The 13,590-nt window shown below is 42.6% G+C and overlaps 1 protein-coding gene across 21 annotated transcripts in view; it reads right to left on the reverse strand.

The window, feature by feature from the left end:
* The window catches only part of ZMIZ1 (zinc finger MIZ-type containing 1), a 386,104-nt gene that overhangs the window by 24,637 nt on the left and 347,877 nt on the right, over positions 1-13,590 (reverse strand). For 16 of the 21 annotated variants that reach the window (XM_083614609.1, XM_083614604.1, XM_083614605.1 and 13 more), the window contains 5 exons: positions 9,416-9,530; positions 7,834-8,051; positions 5,305-5,503; positions 2,970-3,257; positions 1,673-1,855 (listed from right to left, as the gene is read on the reverse strand). In XM_083614609.1, the coding sequence (XP_083470735.1) occupies positions 1,673-1,855; positions 2,970-3,257; positions 5,305-5,503; positions 7,834-8,051; positions 9,416-9,530 (1,003 nt within the window). The remainder of the gene's footprint in view (positions 1-1,672; positions 1,856-2,969; positions 3,258-5,304; positions 5,504-7,833; positions 8,052-9,415; positions 9,531-13,590) is intronic. The other 5 variants (XM_083614600.1, XM_083614614.1, XM_083614603.1 and 2 more) reach the window with 1 other exon arrangement.

Genomic DNA, 13,590 nt, shown 5'->3' on the forward strand with positions numbered 1-13,590 from the left:
CTTATAACTTGTGGTTCCATGGTCAGTGGTCTCTCAGATTCTCATCTCAGTGGCTCAGCATTGTAAAAAGCTCAACAACTTAAACCCTAAACAAAGTTCAACAACTTCAATCCTAAATAAAAAAAGCTCAATAACTTCAATCCTAAAAAAGGTTAACAACTTTGGTTGGCCCTTCACTTCATCACATCTGGCCCTCTTTGAAAAATGTTTGGACACCACTGGTGTATGCTGACACCAGACAAGTGGTGGAAGGAAAACTGGTCTCCCCTAAGCCACAGTTAGTTGGATGGAAGCAATGCCTCTCAGGAGTCATCCTCGTACTCTTTTGCATGTTTTACACCTCACAAAGGGGAATGCTTTCGGCCAGGGGGTGCTAACCTGAGGCCTTGCAGATGTTGCAAGACAACAATTTGCACCATCCCTGACTAGAGAGGGGGAGAAATTCAGTTCAGTTCCCATTTAAAAGTGAAGTTTCCCAATTCACCCTTTCAGAAACAATGTCAGGACTGGAACAGGGGCATCCTTCAAAATTTGCATGCCTCTGAATTTTGAAATGCAGTTCTCCAGGCAAGTAATGTGTAGAAAAGTGCATATATCATGAGTCTGTATAACATACATGAATGCCTTATATTTGGGGAAATTGTTTTGGGAGTCCAGCAGCATCCAGAGAGAGGAAGGATGGTCAACGCTGCTTTACCCTCCAACATTCTGCATGAAAATAGGGACATTTGCATGGGGTGCTCGTATGTTCATGAGGAATGTTGATAGTAATTGCTGGTGGGGCAGAGACAACCAGTGGAGATGGAGGTCCTTTGGTAGCAAACCATCTGCTCATAATGGTCAATGAAGCACCAGAAGGAACTTGGAAGAACAGCATTGCAGTGCCCAGGAATTATCTTTGATTATCATGACTCCCAGACAGCTTTGATGCTCCATCATCCCATATACAGAACCATGTCATCCCATCCATCCACACTGTAGTACATGGCAGAGAGAAGTGGAGAAATGGTTCAACATCACTGGGCTGGTGCATTTTACACTATGGCTACTGTTGTCCTTACTGTTTTAGAAGTGTTATAAGACATGGAAACTTGACAGATAATTGTGATAGTATCACTCCATTTCTTAATCTCACAGATATACAAACAATGCTGGCAAATATACAGATAAGCAACAGTTGTTTTATGAAACTTGAGAAAAAGAGATACAAACTTAAGTCAACAGGAACTTACTACATTTCAGGGTGGTCCAGCTTTTCATACCAAGTAGGCCACAAGAGTACATGGACAGGGAAACCGCAGGCCACACACATACGCCCGGGGGGGGGGAGGGAACGAGGCAAAAATATGACCCTCCCCTCCAGCCCTTGCACTGACTTCCCAAAGCAAGGAAGGCGAGGCACCAGACTTTGGGAAGGAAACACCAGGCTCTTGCAGGGTCTTCTGCAGCCTGATTGTTTGGGTGTTATTCAACTAAGATTTACTCAGAGTAGGCCCATTTAAATTAATGGCCCTCAGTCGTGTTCATTCATTTCAGTGGGTCTAGTTTTAAGTAAAATCTAGTTGAATATAGCTCCAAATAGTCAACTATACTTATTTACAGATTTCAGAATGGAGCTTGTGAACTCCGATTAATTCCTAAGAGATGGAGATCAATGAAGGATCACTCTCACCTTGTAATACTGTCCCATGTTGACCGTTGGAGGAGGATATTGCCCTGTGTTTTGCTGGTTTGGCATCCTTTGTCCAGGGTAGTTGGGAGATGTCAGGGGTCTGGGAGGGTTGGGAGCTGGGTACTGACCAGGCTGGGATGGAAACTGGCTATTTGGTCCATACTGCTGGTTTCCATAGTTTGGCTATTGTGTAAAAAAGGGAAGGCAAATTAGAAAGTGCACCTCCAGCTGAATGCAACTGATCTCCCTATGTAGTAGAATCGACTTCAAACAAAAATGATCACAAGCAAATGGTTTGACTTCATTATACCTTGGCTGACACTTTCAAATGTTAGTGTGGTAATTAAAAACCTAAATTGTTTAATTGCCAGGCTCTGTTGAATATTAGCAAGTCCCATCAGCCCAATTGGAGTGCTCAGGCCAAGAAAGTGATGTTTCTGATGGTTTTAAGTGTAGGGCTTAAAAGAAACATTCATTTATAAAAATGGGATAAAATCCAGTCAAAGCGGAGCACTTTAAAGTCCAGTTTATGCCCAGAATACTGTAAAACTTCCTCAAATTTCTCTCACTGAATTCAATGGGACTTAAAAGTGCTTAACTGATGTGGACTGTTCCTATTATAAATGATGAGGCATAATTTACTCACCATCAATTATATATTTTACAGCACCACAAAAACACTGATTTTCAGGAAAGGCAGTATAAAGCACATATAAATCTTAATGGCAGTGCACAGTCTGGAGACCTAAAATATATAACCATATATATCGCTGTGGAGTTGTATGCCTCACAGAGTAAATGAAATTACCATCAACACACACCCAGCCATGTATTAAATTTCAGTGACTGGTGCATAAACCATGTGTGGGTTTTTTTGCAAATTATCTATCATCCATATAATGAAATACTACTACTACTAATAATAATAATATTTGTACGCTGCCCATCTAACTCTGGGTGGCTTCCAACATATATATATATAAACATAATAAAACATTACATGTTAAAAGGCCTCCCTATATAGGGCTGCCTTCAGATGTCTTCTAAAGGTTATGTAGTTACTCATCTCCTTGACCTCTGACGGGAGGGCGTTCCACAGGGGGTGGGTGCCACTACCGAGAAGGCCCTCTACCTGGTTCCCTGTAGCTTCACTTCTCACAGTGAGGGAATTGCCAGAAGGTCCTCAGTGCTGGATCTCAGTGTCCAAGCTGAATGACGGGGGTTGGCCACACTTCTTCAGAAACACATCATCTGTATAGCATGCATAAGAGCAGGAGAAGCCTCTGCTGCTACTCACCTCTCCTGGATACGGTCTCTTCATGGCCTGCATAGGCAAAGACTGGGGACGCGGGCCAGGGTAGGCTTGCTGTGGCATCCTTTGCCCGTGGTTGAAAGGATTCATTCCAGGCGGCCTGGGCTGGTTCATGCCCATAGGTGGCCCACTCATACTGGAAGGCGTCATGCCCGCTCCCATACTGGCAGGGTTCATGCTGCCTGGCATGGAAGCCGGGCCACGGGGGCCAGGCTGGTTCATGAACTGGCTGTTGTAAGCCTGAGTTGGACCCATCTGGAAAGAGGAACAAACCTTCAACAGAAGAAGAAAAAAGAATAAAATGCGACATGCATTTAAAATGGGAGGGGGAGCCAAGTTGAAGGGAGTCGGGGATATGTCGCATTTTAAAATCAGCAAATGGGGAGGGTGGTAGGTTCCTCCGCCTCTATTTCTGCTTGCGGCAGGTGTAACTGGAATTCTAAAAGTGACTAAAAAGTATGCAAAGGTTAGTAAGTTTCTCAGAGCCATGGGAACTCCATGTTGTGGCCTGCAGTATGTTGTATACTTCTACTTTTTGTTCTGTGGTACTTTAAAATAAACTCATAATAAGTGTAAGTTGTACACTTATTATGAGTTTTTTTTGAAGTACCACATAATAAAAAATAAAGGAATGCACCACTACCTACTATAGTTAGGTTTTTCAAAAGGGATAAAAAGTCATGAGGTACGTTTTGGGAGCAGAACCTGAGACATTCTGCATGCATAGCATGTTCTCTATCACTGAGCTTCCCCCATTCTTGGAGAATCACCCCCTCTTACTTTTCTCCATTTACTCCTACACTCTGCATCCTGTGGTTTAACCCATTGTCATCCCATAAGAGGACCCACACTCTTATTCCAACAATTGTGTTGCCCAAATCTGATTGATAGTCCTCCCTCAAGTCTCTTTCCATCTCCTTCAGAACCTCTTTATGCTTTTGCCTAATAGTCCTTCTGCATTGGCAGGTTTTCACAGCTCTCTGGATGTCATTGGCTTTGCTGCTCTGATGTCACAGAGCAACTCACCAGCTGAGTGTTTTAAAGGCTACACAATCTAAATTTTGAGGTACGTAAACAAAACTCTCTTAAACTGAATTGCTTCATCTAATGTAGTAAACCACTAACTTCCAAAGACTTCTTTGTCGGTGCACAACACTTGAATGGTCTCCAAGAAAAGACATTGAACCCTTCTATTCATGTATGTGTTTAGAGATGAAAGGGAAGAAATGCCACTGCTTCTCTTATAGGTCAGGTGGTTGTATTTTAGAACAAAGGGCTCAGGAGCAAAGGTCTAAGACTGGCTTACAGGGTGAAAAAAATCTCCAAGGTAAAGAAAACATAGCTCTGGTGCAAAACTTCAGGCCAGCCATCAAATGTATACAAGTGACTTTCTCTCTTGCTTAATCATAGAATCATAGAGTTGGAAGGGCCGCAGAGGATCATTTAGTTCAGCCCCCTGCAATGCTGGAATATGCAGCTGTCCCATACAGGGATCAAACCTGCAACATTGGCATTTTCAGCACCATGCTCTAATCTAGGTATGAACTTTTTATTTCTCAGGCCTCTCTTCAGGACCCTAAATGAGTCTAACACTTAAGATACAGATGGTGATGCTTTCTTTTCACTAGAAAGGGGAGCTTCATAGGTTTACAAGTATGTAAGTTCCTGGTGGTGAGCTAGGAAGCTGCAGAAAACATTGGGTTCAAAAAGTGGCTGAGCAACTAGAAGCTGGGTGTGTTAGCAGCAAAGATAGGCCATCTATAATAACCAACATATATATTCAGGAACATTTCTGCCCCTTTAATTCTTTGAGATATCTAGAGAGGGCTTTGCTTCAGACTCCTTCCTTTTGTGATGCAAAATCTTCAGAACACGGCTCTTTGTGGTAGCCTTATTTATAACTCTAAAACCAACATCCCAGAAACCCCTCTATGCCATCTCATTCCTAGAAGTCTGGTTGTTTCTCTTGGGTTTTAAAAGTTATGGTGCTTCTTACTGCTTTCTTTGGTTTTAATCTGTTACACATTTATTAATTATGGTTTTTCCTCTATTTGACTTTATAGTTCCAACTGTGACTGACAGTATATTTAACTTGTCAACCTTTTCCCCCAGAAAATTCTTAATGTATTTAATTCTTAATGTATTTAAGAATTAAAGAAAACGAAGGAGCATTTCCATCCAGCAATCACCTGCTTCTTGCACATGCAGTACATTCCAGAAAATAGGCCAAGTTTTTGTAACTTGAAGTTACCAATTATACCTAAAGCATAATAAAGGGGAAATGACTCTATGCATGATGGGAGTAGGCTGGTTCTCTTACCGGTCCATACTGATTCATTTCCTTGTTCTGTGTTTCCTGAAGGGCGGCAACTGTTGCTGTGGCAGTAGCTGTGGCTGTAGCTGCTGCTGCTGCAACTGCAGCAGCGGCGGCGGCAGCGGCTGGTTGAGTGAAATCAGCAGGCGGCCTGGTGTGGGGTGGGATCCCCATTCCTGCAGGATTATTAGGGCCTCCTGGGTAGCTAAAGGAGAGAAATGCAATTAAAAGGCATCAGTGTTCAAGCTTGCATTTGGGACTGTAACAGACACAATACGGGGAGGGGGGAAGATGTGCAGAATGAAAGTGAGATGCTACAGATATATACCAATATTTGATAATCCCTGTACAGAGTTTAGGGAATTCTGCAACTGCAGCATAACTCTGGATGCTTTCAAATAGAACGTTGCCCCCCACAGAATTGAGTCACTTTATACTTCTCTGCTGATTTCTTCTGCTACTTTAATTCTCACACCTCATTCTAGGTGGCAATCCTTTGCAAATTCCACTCTTCTCCCCTCCCAAGAGTATCCACTGCAAACGTACTATTTACATTCATGCTCAATTCCCAAACCCACCCCAGTCCCAGCTTTCTGATTGTTTTTGTTCCCTTTCATGAATTCTGTAACTCCCGTCCGCTGAGAACTTTTGCAGGGAATTGCTTTTATCTATTTGCATATTTTCTCAGAAATGTGGTGGCTCCAGAAAAATTCACCAAGCACCCCACAGCCACATCTTCAGGCAACCTGGAGGAAGGAGGGGCTTCCCCTCCTCAGTGGGGGCAATGACAGCACGTTGGGGTACTTGGTAGGTCTAGGTGTGCCAACATGGATTGATAACAACATAACTCTGCACAAACATAAATCAACAAGGCGTGCCTGAATTGTTTCTGAACAATGCAGATAAATATAACCACCTCAGACCAATGTTTTGTCAGATGAATTTTCTGTGGTGACAATTCGAACGCAAGCACGCTATTGCTGGGCCTCGGATTCAGTCACATTCAAAGATCATTCTCTCATGCAAAGCAGCAGTACTTGTATCCATCAATATCCTTCTCCTCCTAGCTTAGCAAAATGTTAATCATGGCTAAACTGTGGTTTGTGTCACAATTTCAGAGTTAATTAAAACTTTATTTTAGGTGTTTATTAGAGTTAATTGATTGACCTAAGTCATTTGCAAATCATTTCCTGCTACTGTGATTAATTTCCCTCTGAGTTTAGACAGCCTTTTCTTTTTAAAGCAACTATGTAGCTTTAGTAGGCATAGTTAACTGTAACCCCTTCAGACTTTTTGCGTAAGCAGAAAAAAAAATTTGACGGCATGATTATCCATTAACAGTACATTATACTGTTAAGGCTCCAGCTCCTATGTTTATGTCACCCTCTTCTATCACTGTTTTTTCCAAGAATGCCCTAAAGCTGAGACTGTGATTTTTGTTCCCTTATTGCAAAGGTGATGAACAATAAGAAAAGTGAAATTTCAGTAAGCTAACCATCTTATAACTATATATAGTTTAGGTTCAAAGACCCCGTAACTACATAACTTTCAGTAAGACAACCATTTTATAGCCATATTATAGAAGGACTATAATCTCTCTAGCATGTCAGATTTATGATAGTATGGGTCTCTTGGGGTCTGATCAGATTAAGAGACTGGAAGTGGCCCTCAGGTTTGCCTGTTCTTTTCCTCACCTTGGGATGATAAGTGAGCAACCAAACCAGAAATCACCAGACTTTATTTCCATATGCAGTCTCCATGTCCTTGTGAAACAGAATTTGATTGTTATTTCATAAGGCCAGGAAGATCCAATATTCAGATTAATGTGGTTGGTCCTCCCCACGTGAGGAGTAGGCAAGAGAAACATGTGACTCCCAATCTCAACATAGGCATGAAGTATCAGCTGAATAGGCTAACTGCCAAGAGGTTCCTCTGTATACATCTATATAAATATGGCATTCACTACTAAATGTGGGCTTTAAACAGGGCTGGGGAACCTGTGGCCCTCCATATTCCTGGACTACAACTCCCATCATCCCTGACAACTGTCCATGTCAGCTGGGGCTGATGGAGATCAGAGTCTCATAGTGTCTGGAGGGCGCTGGGTTCCCTATCCCTGACTTTAGGAATGGATCAGGCAAGCTCACAGAGAATCAATCCATTGGTGCCTATTAACTGTGAGAATTAAATGGATCCTCCATCTACAAAGGCGCTGTATCACCCAATTCTGGATGTTAGGGGAAGCAACAAGAAAAGCTCATTACCACCATGTCCTGTTTGTGCCCTTCCCAAAGGCATCCAACTGACAATTGCGGCGAAAAGAATGCTGGGTTGGATCTAGCAGGTGAGTTATTATTTGCATGTCTTATCGAGCAGAGGGAGCATGATGTGCCTCTTAGACATGTGTATGTGGTCCATGTGTTGTATGACAAAGGACCTTGTCATTTAAGCTGCTCCTGCTTCAAATGCATCCATTCATTGCCTACTTACATGCCTGAGAAGTGCCAAGTTCCAGTCTACACAAACCAGCCTTACCTTCCCCCAAAGCCTCCACTCCCTGGGTAGTTGGGCCGCCCATACATGCCCGGTTGTATGTACGGCTGATTGGAGCCTGCCTTGGCCGAGAACTGCTGTTGTTGCCCAGCAAACTGAGGTGAATTCATGCCAGGATTGCTGGTAGTCATCCCAGAAGCCATGGGATTTCCTCCTGGGTTCATAGGATTGTTAGCATTTGCCATAGGATTTCCCAGCACCTGGTTGAAAGAAGAAGAAGAAATGGAAGTGGCATCTGAACAGTTCTGACAGCTCTGATAGGAGCACTCATTCCGTTACAGGAGGTGTAACTCTGTGTCAGGTTGTATGCTTTTGTGCAGACAGTAGCAACTTCAATCTCTGGCAGATCCAGAGAAAGGATCTTTGGAGGGACCAGGGGTGGGGGTGGGGAGCCTGATATCTTGAAACACCGCTGTGGCTAGATGGACCAATGGCCTGACTCTGTCTAAGGCACCTTCCCTTATTGCTCACCCTTATTATCTCAGGTCCCTACCTACCCAGTGATCTTAGAGCATGGGCTATCTGGAGCCACGTAAGAGTCCCTAGAAGAGGGATGGCTAAATTCAGTCTTGGTGATTGCTTATTTTCTCCTCTAGAATCTCCATGGTCCACTAATGTGTTTTACATTTCCAAAGCAAGAATGCAAATTCAGGATCTCTCAAAGGTTAAATATATAATGAATTGGCATTAAGTGATCGCTGTTGCTTCAGAACGTAAGGAATGTGTTGCAGAATAAGATCAATCTGGCGAACCAGAGCAGCACATGGAAACGCTGTTTACCTTCCCGCCGGAGCAGTACCTATTTATCTACTTGCACTCTGACGTGCTTTCAGTGCAGCTTTAGTTTATTTTTAAATCCCATCAACCAGCAATTACTAGGTTATCCACTTGAAATCCCCTGGTGGACAGTAGTCTACCCTCTGCCCACACCTGCACTGAAAGATCCTAAGGCTACAGGACTAGTTGCCTTTGAGAGCATGGGTGTGCCTCGTTTTGCTGCCTGAGGTGAAACGGGAAGGGGCCACCCTGCCTTGCTGCTGCCTCCCTTACTGGGGTCACACAAAGCGATGACGATGGTCATGATCTCACAGAGTACATGAGATCTCACAAGATTTTGGTGGGATACTGCTGGAAGCTGTCCGAGGCAGCTGCCTCAGCTTCCCTTACGGGCAGGCAGGCCTTGTTTGAAAGCCAAATTTAGGCCCAGTAGAGATGGCTGGATCTGTCAATTTCAGTTTCACACAGTGCCAGTCACTTTGCAGTTTTCCTTTTTCTAATATATGCATCTTTGCAAGCAATTTTCCCATATAATGCATTTTCATTATGTTAAAGATGCACATCTCTGTGTGCCCGTCCTACAACGAATTGGAGCAGTGTGTCACAAGATTTGGAGAAGCACAAATGTTTTGTTTGGGACACGTGAACTTGGTAGGTTTAGTGCAAGCCAGACAATCCCCCCCAGCCTCCTAGGGCCCAGGAATTATTTTTTTCAGCCTCCAGCAGATCTGCCTTATCTGATCCAAAGAATGGTTACCGAGGAGAGAAGCCACAAACTGAAGCTTACCTGGCTCTGGGAGGTGTTAGTCACACCCCATACTGTAGTGACCACTGAAAGGGAGCCTGGTGGTTGGTTGGTGTTTTGCTGCCAAGGAACAGAATCATACGGGAAAGTCCCATCACTGCAAAAGAGAAAATGGGGAGGGGGGAGAAGAGATACACCTAGTATATAAAGTCATACTTTATAATTTAAAGGAGTGCTTGGGCTGGGTGGGAAGAGCAATCTTTTAATTTTCATTCCCCAGCCAATACACTAGCTTGGTGAACTGCCTGACAGTGATAACATTTACAAAGTTAATAGCTTCTGTTTGGTTGCAAGGAGAGCAATTGCTTTTGCATCAGCGAAGGGAAGAAATACGTTTGACAGTGAAGCACAAATGATTATGGAGGTGAATGGCAATGAAATTAGTTGAAGCATGAAGAGTTTCACTTTTGAAACTATGCTACCTGCAGAAGTGGCAAATGGCAATAAATTTGCGAAAGTGGATTTTTAGCAACTGAAGCAACACATGAAGCAAAGTGGATGCTTGGATACATTTGCTTTGCCAATGTCATTTATTTTTAAGCTCTTGAGCCACCATGGCTTTAGCTCCCTTGTCCCAGCTCAATCAGGTCTAGACTTCAGCTCTTTCTTCCTGCACTGGCTCACAGCAATCCTTTAAAGGAACGGCAATTGCTACATGAGCTAAAATTAGAATTCAGAGGGCATCCTCTCACACGTTGCATAAGCAGCACACCCAAAAACCCCTATTAAGTGTTCTATGAGAGCTACTGTGGTACACAGACTAAGAATCAGCTGTGAAACAGGAAATCTGCAATGAATTTAAAAAGTAAGGGTCTTCTCTCTTTTGGTCCATCATCCCAAATCATCAATCTGGGGATAACAACACTGACCTGCCTTACAGGGTTGTTGTACATATGCTGAGATAAAATATATTCAAAGCACTTTGGACATTCGAAAAGCGCTGCATAAAAGCTTTTATTACTATAAAACCCTGATGTAATAAAATTGCGTATTTTGTGACACATGATAGCCAGGATTATCTGCCCACCCCCACAATAAAATAAACTCATGCATACAACTAAATAGATCTACCATCCTTTTCTGTGAGCTTAGGTTGATATAGACATAAAGAACATACTCTAAAAAAATCCCCATGACCTTGCTATGTAGGTGATCAAATATGGTAGAAAACTCTACAAATGTCACAATCCATTTGCATCACAAGCAGGACCTAGATGTATGGTTGATTCCAATGCAGCTCAACAGAGCTTTCTGGAGCACCAAATCTACAGGCATGTGCACAGTCAATCTGATGGGATAATAAGGAGAACAGGAGGCCTGCACATGTCTCTCACCTCCCTCCTCTTGTATCATGCACAAAAGAGAGTTAGATGGTGGACATGAGAAGCCCAATATTCTCCTAACATCTCATCATGCTGCCTGTTCACACATAAATGGGAAAGGGAATCAGGGCTGTAGGATGCTATCTTGGGACCCTCCATGCACAAGTGCTGCACTTGCAGATGTGAACAGACCATGCCCGCAGGCACTATATCCACTTGTAAATGTATTATTATTTATTTACTGTATTCTCATACCTGCAACTTACAGCTTGGTCTTTGATGTGCGTCTGCTCTGCGTTAATTGGCATACATGCATATCATATTTTTAAACTTAAATAGGTGCAAGCCATTAACACAGGAATGTAAAATATAAAATTTCAAGCTTTCCAATATTTATAAATTAAATAACCTTTGAAGACAGGTATGAATGTGATGAATAAATACAGGGGTTATGGTACTGGGCAAAGTCAAGCTATCTTTTTGTTGAAGTACGATTCTGCTAACTTTGGTTGCTATGATTTCCAGTGCTGGAACACTTGAGGCTGTTTATTACAGATAATGGAAGCACTCCTACTCAAAATGTGTGTTACATAAAGCTTGGAAATGAGAGTGTACGTGTAATAATTAAAAACCAGCAGTTAGGTTTTCTTTGTACACGGCATGGGGATCCAAACATGCCAACAGCTCACAATCAAAATTGACCTAGCAGGTCCTACCTGTTGAAAATGAGCAATGGACAAAAATAAAAGTAACAATACAAATGGAATAAACAAACTGGATCTGAAACATCTTCTTAACCATGATACATAATTAAGAATGCAAATGTTTATTTTGAGGGCATCCCTTTGAAATGGATATTGTGCATGACTGGAGGGGATGCAATGGGAACAGAAACACAATTTAAAGGGTGTTTAGCTTCCTCCAAAACTTAAAAACAGGCTGACTTCTCAAGAGTAACAATGGGGGAAGTTTTAACATTAACTTTCCTTTGGAGGACAATGCTATTGTGGATAATTTTCTAACCTAAATAAGCATTAATACACTGGCTTTCAACTTGTGTAACCTGAAGTGGATTGTACCAATGGCATCATCACAATCCTCTCTCTCTCTCTTTTTTAAGAAAAAGGAAAGAAAGAGAAAACATAAATGTGGACTCCATGTTACAGATTGGGGCTTGAGATGAACAGAAAGGTTGAAGACAACCACTTTAATGCAACCTGAGACTTATAATAGGTGTTGCTATGATGAAGCTGTAACAGGAGACACCAAGGACTGAAAATAATCTGTTAGTCCGTCAACACTTTTATTTAGACCCTCGTTCTCAGACTAATTTTTACCTAGGGAATACTGCACACAACATGGAAATAGGTTGCACTGTGAATACGGAAACTTGCTACCTAGTAAAAGCTATCAAGTAAATGTGCCAAGAATCAGGATACTAGTTTTTGTACCACAGTGTGATTTTATGAAAACATTGTAGCAAAATCCTTCCATCAATAGCACAGTAAAGCACTAAAATCAAACAATTGAAGAAACTGCAAGATCAAGAACAAAGTATTTGCTTGCAGTCAGCTGGGACAATAGTTTTCCTCATCGTCTGGGACCATACGGTACAGCCAATTCACTTTTCAGCCTCCTAGCTGCTTCTCTACTGAAGGGGTGTCTTGGAAGAGGGAATCCTTTCCTTGCCAGCTACTTCTCCACTGCAATTCTCCCTGCTATTTTTTTCTCAGCTGGAGTGTCAGCATCATGTTTCAGTCATGTGTCTAGAACAGTGGTTTCCAATTAGCTAAGTTCTGTGCCCCCCTACTTTTGCAAATTTTGATACCTCTGTAGTAGCTTTCGTCATGTGAATGGTGCCACAGACCCCCTGCAGTCTGCGGACCACCAATTGGGAACCACTGGTCTAGAACATTGGCAAGGGGAGAAACAATGGAGCGGGGTGCAAGGGCAATGGAAGGGGGTGTTTGGGGGCATGGAAGCCCTACTTCCACACACAACTTTTGTCTCCCAACTCTGCTTTTTGAGAAGAGGCACCTAGGCTTTGGAAATTTAATTTGGCAGCATAATGTGTTCTATCAGTCTGAGTCTCTTAAGTGTCACTGCAACCGGTGTTTCCTTGATTCTTTTATAGAACACTCTAGTGTCTATATGCTTCACTGTAGGGTAATGCTTTCACGTATTCTGCAGTCCCTCTTCACAATGCCCACATTTACTGTGGTTCTGTTCTTTAATACCCCACTCCTGCAATTATCTGCTAGGCGGTTTGCTGGAGTCTCATGCTAACAAGATGCACTGCAGGTAAGCACAGCTCCTTACACCTCCCAAAATTAGCTAAGAAAACTCCAGTGGTCATGGGCTGGAACGTGGAATCAGGAGACCTGGGTTCAAATCCCTAGGCAACCCTAGACTCAGTGAATAGCCTTTCCCAGGTTTAGTTCTCTATGTGTATAGCATAAATAATGGTGACCCATCTCATCACAGAACTATTATGTGAAGATAAGTAAAATTTTTGTTTCTCCCCCTGGGGCTTAGTGAGAGGGCAAGACACAAGTCTCGATTATTAAACAACTACCCCACCCTATCTGAAATGTCCTTAGGACATTTCTGTCTGTCTTTGTGTACAGTCACTGTAACTGTTCCCTATTCACACTGGCACATCTTGTCTTTGAAAACACCTTTGATCCGAGAGCAGCTTTTTGCTCTGGTGCTGTTTACCCACATGCCCCACTGGTAATGCCAGTGAAGGAGTAAAGGCAACTTTTGGTGAGTTTCCTTAGGATTGAAACATGAAGCATGGATTTGGTGGTACAAAGGGAGCTATCAAAGGACAGA

Source organism: Podarcis filfolensis (assembly GCF_964270895.1).
Source record: "Podarcis filfolensis genome assembly, chromosome: 5".
NCBI lineage: Eukaryota > Metazoa > Chordata > Lepidosauria > Squamata > Lacertidae > Podarcis > Podarcis filfolensis.